The 16,730-nt window shown below is 40.5% G+C and overlaps 1 protein-coding gene across 2 annotated transcripts in view; it reads left to right on the top strand.

The window, feature by feature from the left end:
* The window catches only part of hdac4 (histone deacetylase 4), a 437,614-nt gene that overhangs the window by 352,951 nt on the left and 67,933 nt on the right, over positions 1-16,730 (top strand). For both annotated transcript variants that reach the window (XM_034186647.1, XM_034186648.1), the window contains 2 exons: positions 534-580; positions 14,537-14,644. In XM_034186647.1, coding sequence (XP_034042538.1) covers positions 534-580; positions 14,537-14,644 — 155 coding nt within the window. The remainder of the gene's footprint in view (positions 1-533; positions 581-14,536; positions 14,645-16,730) is intronic.

Below are 16,730 nucleotides of genomic sequence, written 5' to 3' on the forward strand. Positions count from 1 at the left end.
GGTAGATGCAAAGTCGCACAGCACCAACACATGCTCCTAGACCAGTCCTGACCAAAATCAGTGCAATTATCTGTTTCATCATGTAACTGGAGTCCGTAATTGAACGCAATGTGGTGCAATTACCTTCAAACTAAAGTTGTATTTGTTTGCCATTAAAAGCTTTATTTTTATTCGCCTTCCACAGACACATATAAATGTTCTGTCATAACAAGGAAGTTGTAATTGAAGTTTAAACAGCTGCTTCTGAAAGCTGAACTTGCTTTCATTTACATTTTATATGATTAAAAGAACATCCTTCAGGCTGAGACTTTATTTTTTTTCTTCCTGAAGAGAGAATGCATGATTATGAGGGCATTGAAAGTTTTAATTTTTGTTACATCCAGTCTACTTAAAATATGCCTCTCTGTACCCTCACTGTTGGATTAATTCAGAAAGTTAAATACTCTGGTTTAGTAGCCTTATGCCCATTGTGCACCATGATTTCCTTCTTCACCTCATGTTCTTTCAATCTTGTTTCATTTTTTTTTCTTCAGGTTCATTGAACCCTATGTTTGTGAGGTTACCATGTGGAGGGGTCGGGGTAAGTCATTTTTATTTTATATAATGCCTGAATAGCTCCTTGTAATTTGATTGGTGGTTGATATGTCGTGATATGAATCATTTGTCCCATTTGCCATTGTGTTCCATTAGCTGTGCAAATTTTCTTCCATTTACTGTGCAATTTTGGTTCAATATTTTTTGTACCATTGCACTTCGCCACCACTGCACACTGTCACACGAGCGGCGATGGTGCTTAGCTTAAAAACAAATATGGCTGGGATTGTTTTATTCACGGTGCTCATTCTTATAACTCAAAAACAAATTGTGTACGCCATAAGCTGTCTGGAGGCATTTGCCGTATTCGCTGGCACGTCTCTACGTGAAGTACAAATACTGTCGGATTAAGAGCTCTACAAATTTCTGTGGCAATGTTTCGCTGGATTGAAGACAGCAGATGGCAGTCTGTACATGAAGAAGTCAATACATGGCCTCATGTACAGACTACATCTTCAGGATTGTTAGGCGTTATATAAAACAAATGATTTTTTTAATTCATGCAATGGAATGAATTACCATTACGCTCATAAACATTCAATATTTGTGTATCATTTCATAATGCCAAGGTTTCTTTGAAAAACTCAAATGGGTTTCTAATGTCAGTTATTATTAGTCATCCTACCGGAAATTTAACAGTGACGCTTTGCCACATTGTGTTAACCTAATCAATACCTTGTGGTGTGTCACCATCTGATTCTTTACTTAATAACATAAATGCTGTTTCTGCGTCATTAAATTGCACTGCAATTAATGTATTTGCTTTGCCATCTCTCTGCACCCTCAAATTTATTCTTGCACTATCAAATGCATGTACACGCAATGTTAATATACATGCGCGCACACGCAAACCCCGCCCCTCAAGCTCCAGAGGCAAACGTTGAGTTTGTAATTATATCCAGATGTTTTCAGTAAATGAACTGTGTGTGGGTATATCGTGGCTATATTTTTGTTTATGTGCATTACAGTGTGTTGATGTTTTTGTGCACGCAGAGTTGGAAGTGTTGCTTTTTCAAAGGGATATACTTAGAACAAATAGAACCTGTGTGTATTTCTGTATGCTGCATTGGTAATTGTTGATGCTCTTGATGTTGATATTCATCAAAGGTCACCTGCTTTATTTGTTGGTTTTACCTCCAGATTCTATGTATTTTGTCTCTGTCGTGACCCTTGTTCCGTCCCTCGGGGTTTGCTGGTGCTGCTGTTGTGAGAACAAGAAAACCAGCGCTCTGCGCTGCACTTTATAATGGCAAATGGGACTAAATTGTTGTCTTCCTGTCTCACACACACACACACACACACACACACACACACATAGGAAGGGAGCAGAAATTAGGCTGTCAGCCTGTGGAGAACCATCATTCCATCATACCAGCGCATTCTTGCTTGTTTCTACCTCTGACGTATGCGTACACACATCCCGTTCACTTTTTCCTGCCTTTTACTGTAACTCACAGCCCACCTCTGGCATGACACACAAGTAGCATCAACAAGGGAAACAATAAACCACTCCGTCTCTGATTTAGAACAGAGTCTGTTTGTGCTCATTAACTTCACTTGTGTGATTCACTTTCCCACTCAGCCGCTTGGCACTTTATTTGCTCATTCATTCAGTCACCCTCTACTATGTTTTAAGGTTGATTATTATTTTTGCACGTGTCAATCTAAATGTCTGTATCTATAGAGTTGCAACAAGGAAATAGGGATACATATACCATATGTATCTGAAGTTTGTATACTCTCATTATGGACATGAATGTCATAAACATATTGGACACTCTGTGAGTTCATTGAGTTGTACTTTTTCTGTGGTAGAATTATTGTAGAACATACATCTTTCATACAGAAAAAAAGATTTTGGTGCAAAAGTTGTAATTTCTTTTGGGTTTTCTGAGATCAACATAGAATCAGACGAATACATGCAGTTTCTGGACTATAAACTGCTACTTATTTCACATGCTTTGAACACTGCAGCTTAAACAATGATGCGACTAATTTATGGATTTTTACAGGCTTTCTCATAAGTCGAAATACGTCAGTTTATGCTGTCAATTGATTTCCTGAAGCCTGCGGTCCTCATGTGGTGTAAATTCACACACAGAGTAAATACGAGGTCTGTTAGAAAAGTATCCGACCTTTTTATTTTTTGCAAAAACCTGATGGATTTGAATCATGTGTGCTTGCATGAGCAAACCTTGAACCTTCGTGTGCATGCGTGAATTTTTTCACGCCTGTCGATTGCGTCGTTTGCTGGTAAGCAGCCTTTGTGTGAGGATGGGTGTTGTCTCTCGTCGGATTTTCATTGCAAGGAAAATGGCGGAACGACTGGAGCAGTGCCGCATCAAATTTTGCCAGAAACTGGGCGACAGCCAGGTGGAAACCATTCGGATTATTCAGACGGCTTTCGGTGACGATCCTATGGGCATCACACAGATTAAGGAGCGGTACAACCGGTTTAAAGACGTCCACACAATGGTGGAGAGCGAGCCACGCTCCGGTCGGCCATCAAACATGCTGAAACGACCAGATCATTTCCAAAGTGAACGCTGTGGTGATGCTGGACCGTCATGTGACTGTCTGAGAAATTGCAGAAGAGATGAACATCAGCACTTTTTCGGCAGATTCCACTGTGACAGAAGATTTGGCCATGAAAAGAGTTTCAGCAAAATTCATGACGATGGCATGAAGCTGACGGCGGAGCAAAAGCACCTCCGTGTTGAAGTCTCACAGGACATGCTGGACTCCGAAAAATGATGCCCACCTCTTCCACCATTCGAAAGATTCAGATGGCTTTTGGTGGCTTTTCAGTTGTGTGACTATCCGAGAAATTGTGGAAGAGGTGAGCATGTCACAGCATGTGGAGCAGCAGGCGTGAAAAAAATTCACACATGCGCACGGAGGTTCAAGGTTGGCTCATGCAAGCACACGTGATTCAAATCCATCAGGTTTTTGCAAAAAATAAAAAGGTCGGATACTTTTCTAACAGACCTCGTATAAGGTCTTACCTGTTCGTTTTAGTGTATTCATCATACTTTAATTTATTGTAGTGGCTGAAGAAAAGTCCCTCTCTGGCAGTTTGCGCCAGAGTTGCACCATCAGATCAGTCAGCGGAGCTTTCTCTCTCTCGACCCCCATCCTTCCCCACTGGGTCTCTGTCTTGGCTCAACAAGTTGAAAAAGTCACAGCGCCTCATTAACGTATCATTTACCACAGACACCAGGCGATCCTGGCTGCACACAATGAAATCTCAAGAAAAAGTTAAAATTACTCAGCCCTCTGTGTGGAGCAGAGACACCGTGTGCATGCTGGATGATGTCCACATCAATATTTACGTGGAACACCTTCAGGGGAAAAAAGCATTTACGGCACATATTTAATTAAAAGTTAAAAAACCTTTCAGTCTACATCTTTCTGTGTAAATATTTCATGTTACAACGTGGAGACCCGCAGCTTATAGACAAGTGCAGCCTATGTATGTACTTTTTTTTTCTTTTTAAAATTGGTGGGTATGGCTAATATTCAGGTGCGCTCTATAGTCCAGAAATTATGGTAATATTTGGTTGGATGCAGGGGCAGCTTGTTCATTTAAATTCAATTTATTTCATTTATATACTTCCAAATCACAACAAAACTGCCTCAAGTAAAGTCGCTTCACACAAGTAAGGGCTAACCTTCCCAACCCCGAGAGCAGGCGACAGTTGGAAGGAAAAACTCCCTCTGATGATTTAAGGAATAAACCTCAAGCATAAGGGTGATTTGGGAGACTCACTGCTCAACAGCCAAAGGAGGGACTGTTTCTTTTGTCTGTGTCTACCCCGTTACAGTGGTTATCAGTGTTCTAGACCATATGATCCACCTCTGAATGTCATTGTCCACTCAGGCCCCACCCATTCTGAGGCGATTCCAGTCAGGTTGAAAATCGAACCACCACATCTTTTCCAGACTCTCATGTAAAATCAGTATTTTTCACAAAATCGAGCTTTCAACACAATCTGTATGGGTTCCGGATGTGCACAGCACGTTACGTAATTACATCATACACAACTGTGAAAACCTCGAGCTGTGGTGTCCATCAATGCTGCGTTCAAAACACCTGAGAAGCTCAGAGCTTCAGACTCCAAGCTTAAAAAGTGGAGTTACTGACGAGACAGGTGGGGTTCTCTCCCTGCTGGATGTTTCTGCTGGTGAGTGTGTTACCGTCACACAAACCATTTGTTTTTACTATCATTTATTTTATTTTAAACAGTAAGTCCCTTCGGCTGCTCCCTTGTTTGCACTCAGTTTGCCACAGTAAATCTGAGGTGGATCTGCATGTTGAATTGGCACAAGTTTTACACTGGATGCCCTTCCTGATGCAACGCCACATTGCGTGGACAAATATGGAAGGGGTGGGATGTGAACCGGGAACCGTCCGCACTGAACTCATTATTTTAAATCGTGATTAATCACACTTTGCTTGATGAAGTGTTTTTGAGAGAAATTACTGTGTTAGATGTCTGTGCCTTTACACACTTTTTTTTGCACAGTTTAAACAACAAAACCATATTCCAAACTATTTAATTTTTTTTAAATAGCACCAAGTGCAGCCTCAGTGCATGTTTATGTGGTTAAAACAGCCTCGTTAATGTTTTGTCTGCGTAAAGAGACATAAGTACATGTTAAAAACTTTTCATACCAAAGTTAACTTGCTTTAACAACTGTCATTGTTTTATCCCATTTGTAACAATTGTTAATGAACTTAAAACAGTTTAAAAATGTTTGATTCATGTTTTTCCATCCAGATTTTAACGTTCATTGAACATATTTAAAAATGAAATGGTCTTGGAGCTAGTAAGATATTTATTAAAGGGGTCATATGAGGTCTGTTAGAAAAGTATCCGACCTTTTTATTTTTTTCAAAAACCATATGGATTTGAATCACGTTTGATTGCATCAACCAAGCTTGAACCTTCCTGCGCATGCGTGAGTTTTTTCACGCCTGTCGGTTGCGTCATTCACCTGTGTGCAGGCTTTGTGTGAGCACTGGTCCACCCCTCTCGTCTGATTTTTATTGCGAATAAATGTCTGAACAATTTGGAGCTTTGCTGCATCAATTTTTTTCCAGAAACTGTGAGAGACCTCCAGGTGGACACCGTTTGGAAAATTAATATGGCTTTCAGGGACGATTTTATGGGGATTATACAGATTAAGGAGTGTTACTGCCGCTTTAAGGACGGCCCACAACTGCTGAGAGCGCGACGCGCTCCCAGCGCCGATCGACATGCTCAGACCCCGCTGAAACAACCAGATCATTTCCAACGTGAAGGCTTTGTTGACGACTGAAAAGCAAACGACAGCCATCTGAAATCCACCTGAAAGCCGTCCTGTGAGACCAACACCGAGGTGGTTTTGTCCCGCGTAATGAACGGCTCCGTGGCGTGTCCCTCCGCTCCTCTTTCCATGACAAAAATTCCTGTAACAGCGGAATGTGCCGTTCATTTCTACACTGGACGCTGTCTTGAGACAGATGTGCGGAGGAATTCCGCGCGTCGCGGTGGAGCTGCATGGCGCAAAGCAACGCCGTGATGAAGCCTTCCAGGACATGTTGGGGCAGGTCCAGCTCATGCACAATTACAATTGGATAATCACATGATTGAAAAGCAACCGGAATCCATCTGAAATCCACCTTTAAGCCGTCCTGTGAGACCAACACCGAGGTGGTTTTGTCCCGCGTAATGAACGGCTCCGTGGCGTGTCCCTCTGCTTTTCTTTCCATGAAAAAAACTCCTGTAACAGTGGAATGTGCCGAAAAAGTGCTGATGTCCACGACTTCTGCCTTTTTGTGAAAGTCAGATGAGGTCCCGGATCAACAAAGCCTTCATGTTGGAAATGATCTGGTTGTTCAGCGGGGTCTGAGCAAGTCGATCAGCGCTGGGAGTGCGTTGCGCTCTCAGCAGTTGTGGGCCGTCCTTAAAACAGCAGTAACACTCCTTATTCTGTATAATCCCCATAAAATCGTCCCTGAAAGCCATATTAATTTTCCGAACGGTGTCCACTTGGAGGTCTCTCACAGTTTCTGGAAACAAATTGATGCAGCAAAGCTCCAAATCGTTCAGACATTTATTCACAATAAAAAAACGACAAGAGGGTGGACCAGTGCTCACACAAAGCCTGCTCACAGGCGAATGACGCAACCGACAGGCGTGAAAAAAACTCATGCATGCGCACGAAGGTTCAAGCTTGGCTGATGCAATCACACGTGATTCAAATCCATATGGTTTTTGAAAAAAATAAAAAGGTCGGATACTTTTCTAACAGACCTCATATTGTGCAAAATTACCTTTTTCATAACATCTCCAAAGTCCCACAATTCTATGAGTGTTTTCAAAGATGTTCTCCTGATTTACGATGACTTTATGTCACAGCTTGTTTAGCACCTTTGTGACATATGCAAAAGAAATAACCCAGATCATCTCACTTTACCTGAGAATATTACACACACACACACACACACACACACACACACACACACACACACACACACACACACACACACACACACACACACACACACACACACACACACACACACACACACCTATACAGCCCTTTTCCATCTTAAAATGACTAAGGGCCCTTGGGCAAGATCCTTAATCCCCAGTTGCTCCCAGTGTGAATAATTAGGTTAACTTATTAACATTTTGCTTGTGAACATTCCTGGATGCAACTTTCTTCCATATCTTTCCACCTGTAATATATGTAGCTAGAGGGGAATCTTTCTGTTGCTGCCATCTAGTGGAGATATTGCTGTATGAGTTAAACAACTAACAAACAGTTGTCTTTTAATGTATTTTCTGAGCGTGTCACCTTAATCATTATCAGAAAAATTGCCCCCCCCCCCCCCCGAGAAATTTTTCTTGAGCTGCCACTGGTTGAATGTCCCTTAGAACATAACTGTCAACAAGTTTCTGGCAGCTGGATATTAGACCACTCATCTTGGAAAAATTGATCAAGTTCAATGAAATTTGTAGGTTTTCTGACACAGACTGATTCTAGATCTGCCCGGTAACTGCAGTCATTCATCTACCAAGTAATTCCTAATTATGTTTGTGAGTCATTCAGAAACTTAAAATAATTATATCACTTTCTGGATTTTTATGGAATCATCTGGAATCTGTTATGTTTCTTACAGCGAGGCAGTCAGCTTGGTGCATGTAAAGCTTTGACTCACTAAACATCTGATATTGCGAATAATCTTACCGATTAACGTGATATGGAAAAGAACGAGCTGGTAACATGAAGTTCTGAGTTGGTAAAATTGAGTTTGGACATTTTAGGTGAGGTTTATGTACATTTATAGCCTCGGCTTTAGAGTATGAAAGGAAACTGTCAGGTGATCATCTCCCAACATAGCCTTTACACATTTACAGTACCACAAACAGAATCTTTCAAAGCTTTCTCTTTCTCCATAGTCACACTGAGCTCCATCACTCACTCGTAGCAAATGCTTCCTCCTTTCTTTTTTCAGTTGTATTTAATGTGTTGTAAATGGACCCTAGTCTCATTTTATGTCCCAGTCCTTCTTAGCATACTTCTTAGCAGCCTTTTCTTCCCTGTGGATCTGATTATGAAATCCTTGAGTCTTCCTCACTTCTGTCAGTGGAGACGAGATCAAAGTGGTCCCAACGGCTAAGGAGCTGTTGACTGTACTGACCGGTTGATTGAGTGAGCAGTAGACTAGGTGGCTACAGGTTAATGTAGCAGTTGAGTGGTTGACTGAGTGAAAAACATCAGTATGGATGAAAATGGCAGCTGTCCGGCTGAATGGGTGAGTGGAAGATGAACGCTGTGCATTCAAAGTAGGAGAGCTTCAGGTTTACATCAGAACTCTTCAGTAAAAGTCTTGGCAACGGCAGCTCCACATATGTGTACAGTTCAAACGCATCAACATACAAACCTTCCTTTTCTTCTTTTCCTCTGCCAGCTTTTTTCTCCTCTGTGTTTATCATGTGCTCCATCTGCCAGCAGTATCTGTCATGTCTGACACAGGGTGTGTATATTATCCTGAGCACGCCTCTGCTTACAATCAATCATATGCAGAGTTGTGGTACTCTTGGCTTGTGTGTGTATGTGTATGCGTGGATGCCCATGTGCACTGCTGTGATTTGTGCTGAGGTTCGGCCGTGCCTCAGCATTAATCAGGCTTTTCCAATGAATGCTGGGCCGTGATTTAGCATAGTCAAACACACAGAGACGTACACAGTGACAGTCAGTTGGACTTTTTTCTGATTTGTGAAACAACTCAATAAATCCAATAATAATACTCAGCTTTTTTGTAAAGTACTAAATGAATGTTATAAAAATGCTTTACAGCATAAATACAAATAAGAAGCAATGAAAGAGAAACACAAATGTATACGCAGGGAATTTGTTTGTTAGCCTCCCAGGTCCTTCGCTGAATTCTACAAACTGAAAGCTGGATGTTTGTCAGTGGATGTCGAGTGTCAGCTTCTCTACGTTTATTCACACTTCTCATGGTCAATTTCTGCAAGATCCTCATGTCTGTCCTCTACCTGTTCTACAAATGCTAATAACTCTTGTTTTTATGGCACACATGTAGTCCTATCCTAGATAGAATTTATTGCAATTGTCAGACTGGTGTCCTGTCCTGGGTGTGCCCCGCCTCGCGCTCTATGACTGCTGGGATAGGCTCCAGCCCCCCACGACCCTTAATTGGGCTGAGCGGTTGAAGGTGTGTGCGTGTGTGTGTGTGTGTGTGCGTGCGTTTCCTGGTTAACTTTGATAGCAGGACATCAGAACCCATGTTTAATTCTGGCTGGTCCGCTTCCTCCTCCTCCACGAGTGCGAGCGGAGGAGGACATGGACCAGTGAGTGCGTTGACTAGTTGCCCGGATGAGACACGTATTTTTACGCACAAGGCGGAAGTACACGAAACTCAGGCAACCTCTGTTGTATTTTGCAAAGGATTTTGAATTCAAACACAGTTTGGACCAAATGTGTTACACACTTGGGTTCAGTCATTTTGGTGAAGGTCAATCTCACTGGGGTTAAATTTCAGAATACTATAACCATTACTGCCTTTATGCTCACGGGCAGTGTTGCCACGGTTACTTTGAAAAAGTAATCCAATTACTGATTACTGATTACTCCTTGAAAAAGTAACTTAGTTACTTTACTGATTACTCACTTGGAAAGAGTACTAACAGGGACTAGAAGGAGAGAGCATATCTCACTCATATTGGCCTCTCTTCATTGGCTTCCTGTTAATTCTAGAATAGAATTTAAAATTCTTCTTCTTACTTATAAGGTTTTGAATAATCAGGTCCCATCTTATCTTAGGGACCTCATAGTACCATATCACCCCAATAGAGCGCTTCGCTCTTAGACTGCAGGCTTACTTGTAGTTCCTAGGTTTTTTAAGAGTAGAATGGGAGGCAGAGCCTTCAGCTTTCAGGCTCCTCTCCTGTGGAACCAGCTCCCAATTCGGATCAGGGAGACAGAGTGTTTCTTTCTCTTTTTGCACCACTCTGCATTTAATCATAAGTGATTGATCTCTGCTCCCCTCCACAGCATGTCTTTTTCTTGGTTCTCTCCCTCAGCCCCAACCAGTCCCAGCAGAAGACTGCCCCTCCCTGAGCCTGGTTCTGCTGGAGGTTTCTTCCTGTTAAAAGGGAGTTTTTCCTTCACACTGTCGCCAAGTGCTTGCTCACAGGGGGTCGTTTTGACCGTTGGGGTGTTTACGTAATTATTGTATGGCCTTGCCTTACAATATAAAGCACCTTGGGGCAACTGTTTGTTGTGATTTGGCGCTATATAAATAAAATTGATGATGATGATGAAAAGTAACTAAGTTAGATTACTAGTTACTTTTTTAGTTACTTTCCCCAGCTGCTGACAACAACCCTCTGCCACCTCAACATGACAATGATACCTGTTTTGCCAAAACTCACTTTATAGTCACCCTTTCTTGAATTCAATGAAAATAAATACTTATTTTATAAAAAGTAAAATAAAGACCTCTTTCTTGACCTCATATTTAACTGTTGACAGCACTGTAACAGTAAAACGTGCAATTTCTAGCCTACATTGTTTATAAATGTAGCTATTAAATTCTTTCTAACATTTTTCTAACATTTAAATTCTCTCTAAACATTTTACTTGTCAAAAGTAGTATTAGTAGTTGTAATAAAAAAAACGGCTTCAAAACTGGACCTTTAATCTAGGGGTGTTGTGGGGGGGGCACATCCCTGCCCCTCGCCCCATTCCATCTGGATTCACCCCTGCTTTGGCATTTCAGCACAAAGAATGGATAACATTTATTTATGCATAAAACATGACCAGATTTACATTTAAGAAAGTTTTATTGCATTTTCACATCATGTGCTCCTCAGAAAGAGAGTTTAGGTGCATTTGAGTGGAAAATAGTGTTAGTTGTTGACGTGTCGCAGAGGATCAGCTGTTTTTAAACGAGCAGCTACGGAGTGGCTCAGCTCAGAATTCTAAATAAAGGAGAAAAAAAGCATAACAATGTCTTTGTAAAGCTCAGTGCAGGTGTGCTGTTGTCACCGCGCTTTAAGAGGTGAGTATGAGTCGTAGCTGCTGCAAAAAACTGCGGATGAAAAGCTCACAGCTCGCTTAAAGTGGGCAGTTCAGTCGAACCCCAACCCCCTTCCCATGGACCAAGTTTAATGCTGCTATCAACCCACAATGCAAAAATAATAGTAACGCACAGTGACTTGGAGTAGTAACTTTAATCTGATTACTGATTCGGTAAGATTAACGCTTTAGATTACTTGTTACTAAAAAAAGTGGTTAGATTAGAGTAACGCGTTACTAAGTCACTGGTCATGGGTGTGTTATGTTACCGGCATCACTGGTCAAGGGTGCTGTTATGTAAGAAAAATGACTTGGTATTATTGGTAAATTGAAAGTGTACTGTCAGAGTAAAAAGCCCATTAAAGTATTTTAGAATCAAGTTGTGGGAAACATAGCTGTATCTAGGGTAGCTTTGACAATAGAAATGTGACTCTTGATGAGTTTTAGACAGTTAAAGACTATGAAGCAGATCCTCTTGTAAGGTGACTCCAAAGCTTGAGTGCTCTGACTGCAAATGTGGAGGCCCTTATATGTTTCTTACAGGATCATATGGGCTTAAAAGCTCTGCAGTATTACTGGATGCCATGCTGTGAAATGCTTTGAGAGTTAATAAGAAAATATGAAAACTGATTCTAACATGAATCGGTAGCCACTGCAAACATGGGAGATGAGGTGTGATATGCTACAACTTTATAGTTCTACAAATAAGTGTAGCAGCCCAGTTTTACACCAACTGGAGGTTTTGCAGTGATTCCTTACTAAAGCAGGCTCAACCGTGCAATAATAATCTAATCATGTCTTTGTTTCAGTGTCATTAAAACACAGCAATGGGTAAATCTGGCAGGGCTCGTGGTAGGCTGGAACCGGAAGCAGTAGTATGCAGACTCACAGGCATTGTTGGTTTAGATGAAGAAAAGGCTTTATCTTGAAACCAGGCATTGGGTTCGGTACACAGGTAGTCAGCCATAAGAGCAGACATGGTACAGGCTGGGACGTGGTCCATAAACCAGGCAGGGCTTGTTCACACGGCGTCGAGGGACAAGGCAGGCAAAAACAAAGGCAGAGTCAAAATACAAGTGGAGTTCAGGATACAACAAGGTGGAGGTCGGAGCACAAAAGCAAGGTCAGAATACACAAGAGCACACTGGACAAAAACAAGAGGCGAGAAAGTGAACAAAGTCAACAATCGGGCATGAGCTGTGGAACTATGAGGGTTTTAAAAAGGAGTAAACTAATCAGGTTGATGTGAAGCAGGTGTGTGGAAACTTCTGGAAAGGGGTGTGGTGAAGTGAACAAAGAAGAGAGAAGAAAGGCAAGAGAGTGAGAGAGGGTAAAACAAAGCGGTCCAAAACAAGAGAAGTGAGTGACCGAAAAACTAACTGTGAGAAACATGACGTGTTCAAAAATGAATGTGAACAAAACAAAAAGGGAAAATATAAGAACTACTGTAACAAATCAAAAAAGGTGAAAACCAGAAAACTAATGATTAAAACTAAAACTGGAATGGAACTGGTACAATAAAAATGGCAAAACAAACTATTGATTGAACAGAAGACAAAACAGGTGACAACTGAATAATACAATAAATGACAAATGGAACGTAAACTGATAAGCAACATCAAAGATAAATAATAACAAAAACCTGTGACTAAGCATATACCATAATTGTGATAAACAGAACAAAACTAAGACTAAAGAAACCTAAAGAACTATGACTGAACAAATACAAAAACCAACTATAGAATAAATAAATGTGAAACAAAATGATAAGATAAAAAATGGAACCAGTGACTACCTAGAAATCAAAGCAAAGCAGAAACAACAGAACAAACTGAGATTTACAAGAGAAAATATAAACATATGAAAACAAAAACCAGAAAACCATGTAGGACATAAATTCGAAACCCGGACCTAAACCCCGAGCCAGGGTCAAGCATGACAAAATCATTGCAATACTCCTACATTGATTAAAAACAAATGCAGTAAGAGTTTAATAACATAAGACTTAATACCCCTGTCACACCTTGACGATTTAGCCAGCATATGCTGAGCATATTAAAAACTCTGGCATACGCTGGCATATGTCTAATAAGTTATGGGTAAGTTTTGTAAGTAAGTTAAGAGCACATTGAAGTATGCTGATATAGGTCGTAATACAGCGAGTACTTCGAACAATTTTGGGCATGCACAATATTTTTGATGTGTGCCAACGTATGGCTGATATGTCCAACATATGCGGGACATAAGTTGTAGGTAAGTTATGCGATTGTTGACACATGGTCTTATAACTTACTCATAAGTGGAAATACATCCATTAATGTTGTGCATTGATTGGCTGAAAAACTGAAAGTTGCAGTCCTCATATGAACAGTTCAGACTGTTTCAAATAATAAAACCATTCACACATGGAGTAAATACAAAGTCTTATCTTACCTGTTTGTTTCAGTCGGTTTCATCATCACAGCCTGACAAAAACCTATCCAGATAAAGTGTCCTGATTTTAGAAAACGACATCTGAAAATGCTGTAATTCCTTGTTGTGGCTGAAGAAATGATGTATTGTAAAAGAAGTCCCTCTGTGTTTGTCTGCTCCTGGTGCGTTTCTCAGCCTGAACTAGAGAACACCGGCTCTTTACGCCACAACAAGAAAATTAACTTATTTTAAAAGTTGAAAGAGTCACAGTGCCTCATTCATTCACGTCACTACAGGCATCAGTCAATTTTTCAGCAGTCGGCACGCAATGAAAATAAGCCCCATTATCCACCAAGAGAAAAATAAAATAAAATAAAATTTAAGATATGTTGAATTACTCTGTTTAGCCTCCGTGTGAAAAAGAGAAGCCGACCGACAGTGTACATGTGCTCGATGACGTGCTCGTCAATATTTATGTGCACTACCTGCCAAACATAAGGGTTCTGCTGGGGGTGGAAATGCAAACCAAGTCGGACTTAACTGTTCCGACCCGCACCATACCGTGCAGTACTGACCTGGACCGCTCAGTAAAAATTGGGCTGTCAGCATACGCTGGCTAAATCATCAAGGTGTGACAATGCATTAACATATTAGACGTACACTTGCCTATGCCAATGTTTTTAATATGGTCAGCATACGGTTAAATTGTCAAGCTGTAACAGGGACCTAAGATCAAACCTAAGATCAAAATGTCGTGTTCATGTCAACACCCAGTGAAAATAAAAATGTAGAAATAAAGACACACAGGTCTACCAAGTCACTTATGAAGCTTTGTTGCTAATTGCAGGATCTTGATGGCCACTGGAGGCCACTGCTGCTTGTGACTGTATAATGTATAATCTCTAAAATGTAACTTGTAACTGTGTGTTTCCAGGTGGACAGCGACACCATTTGGAATGAGGTCCATTCATCAAGCGCAGCACGTCTAGCTGTGGGCTCGGTGGTGGAGTTGGTGTTCAAGGTGGCATCAGGAGAACTGAAGGTCAGTCCTGATTAGGGATGGGTATTGATAAGATTTTATCGATCTCGATGCTATTATTGATTCCGCTTATTGATCCAATTCCTTATTGATTCCATTATCGATACCCCTTGTGAATTTTCTGTGTACTAAAAGTAGGCTTTACATGTTTTCTATGTCAACAACATTTTATTGAGTCTTAAAGTAAATAAATATGAATTTGGTCATGGACCTAAATAAAATCTCCATGGTGGATCCTTGATCTCTGGACATAAATAGAAATAAACAAAATCTGTAGTTTTTGTCAAAGGATTTCCTTTCAGACAAGATGTCACCAGATCACAGTGAGTGTAGAATACTTTGTCATTTTGTGTGGCTTTTATTTTGTATATGTTTGTTTCCTCTGGGGTTATGTTATGTTGTGTCCTGTTTGTGAACAGCCTGTAACCCACAATTTTTCATATATCATTATGAAATTTTTTACAGAGGATTCATATCCTGATAGGCAAGATCTGATAGGCAAGATCTGATTCACTTTACAAGGTCATAGGTCAAATCTCATGAAATCAGACAAATCCCTGTCCTTGAACACAACTGTCAGAAGAGGTCAAATTTCTTTGATATTTGAGAGCATTATGTAGGATGGTATCCTTTATCGACTGTCTGAATCTCATCCAGATTACAGATTTTGTGGGCATTTAAATTTAACATTGAAATCCCCATTTAATGTATATTTTACATTATAGCTTAATCAAACATGCCTCAATCACTCTCATATTTGAAAGTGAGGTGCAGACTGGCGCTCAGTATTGCCTGACAAAGTTTGATCCAGATGTGATCTGGATTGTGGATTTTGTGGACATTTGAATTTAATATTGAAAAGCCATTTGGTGTACATTTTGCATTATATCTCAGTCAAAAGTGCCTCAGTCACTCTCATTTTTTTGTTATGGATTTACGTACACCACCAAAATTGGATGGAGGTTCCAGTTTTATGCCTGTCTATCTTCCAGTTATCAGTTGGAAACCAAGTGCCAAAAAGCAATGACAAATTGTGCAAAGCGGAGAAAACTAATATTCTGTGAAAATTATCTGAAAAAAAGAATTCAGAAATTCATATACAACCCCTGGCAAAAATTATGGAATCACCGGCCTCGGAGGATGTTCATTCAGGTGTTTAATTTTGTAGAAAAAAAGCAGATCACAGACATGACACAAACTAAAGTCATTTCAAATGGCAACTTTCTGGCTTTAAGAAACACTATAAGAAATCAGGAAAAAAAATTGTGGCAGTCAGTAACGGTTACTTTTTTAGACCAAGCAGAGGGAAAAAATATGGACTCACTCAATTCTGAGGAATAAATTATGGAATCACCCTGTAAATTTTAATCCCCAAAACTAACACCTGCATCAAATCAGATCTGCTCGTCAGTCTGCATCTAAAAAGGAGTGATCACACCTTGGAGAGCTGTTGCACCAAGTGGACTGACATGAATCATGGCTCCAACACGAGAGATGTCAATTGAAACAAAGGAGAGGATTATCAAACTCTTAAAAGAGGGTAAATCATCACGCAATGTTGCAAAAGATGTTGGTTGTTCACAGTCAGCTGTGTCTAAACTCTGGACCAAATACAAACAACATGGGAAGGTTGTTAAAGGCAAACATACTGGTAGACCAAGGAAGACATCAAAGCGTCAAGACAGAAAACTTAAAGTAATATGTCTCAAAAATTGAAAATGCACAAAACAAATGAGGAACGAATGGGAGGAAACTGGAGTCAACGTCTGTGACCGAACTGTAAGAAACCGCCTAAAGGAAATGGGATTTACATACAGAAAAGCTAAACGAAAGCCATCATTAACACCTAAACAGAAAAAAACAAGGTTACAATGGCTAAGGAAAGCAATCGTGGACTGTGGATGACTGGATGAAAGTCATATTCAGTGATGAATCTCGAATCTGCATTGGGCAAGGTGATGATGCTGGAACTTTTGTTTGGTGCTGTTCCATGAGATTTATAAAGATGACTGCCTGAAGAGAACATGTAAATTTCCACAGTCATTGATGATATGGGGCTGCATGTCAGGTAAAGGCACTGGGGAGATGG

Source organism: Thalassophryne amazonica, chromosome 14, assembly GCF_902500255.1.
Source record: "Thalassophryne amazonica chromosome 14, fThaAma1.1, whole genome shotgun sequence".
Classification (NCBI taxonomy): Eukaryota; Metazoa; Chordata; class Actinopteri; order Batrachoidiformes; family Batrachoididae; genus Thalassophryne; species Thalassophryne amazonica.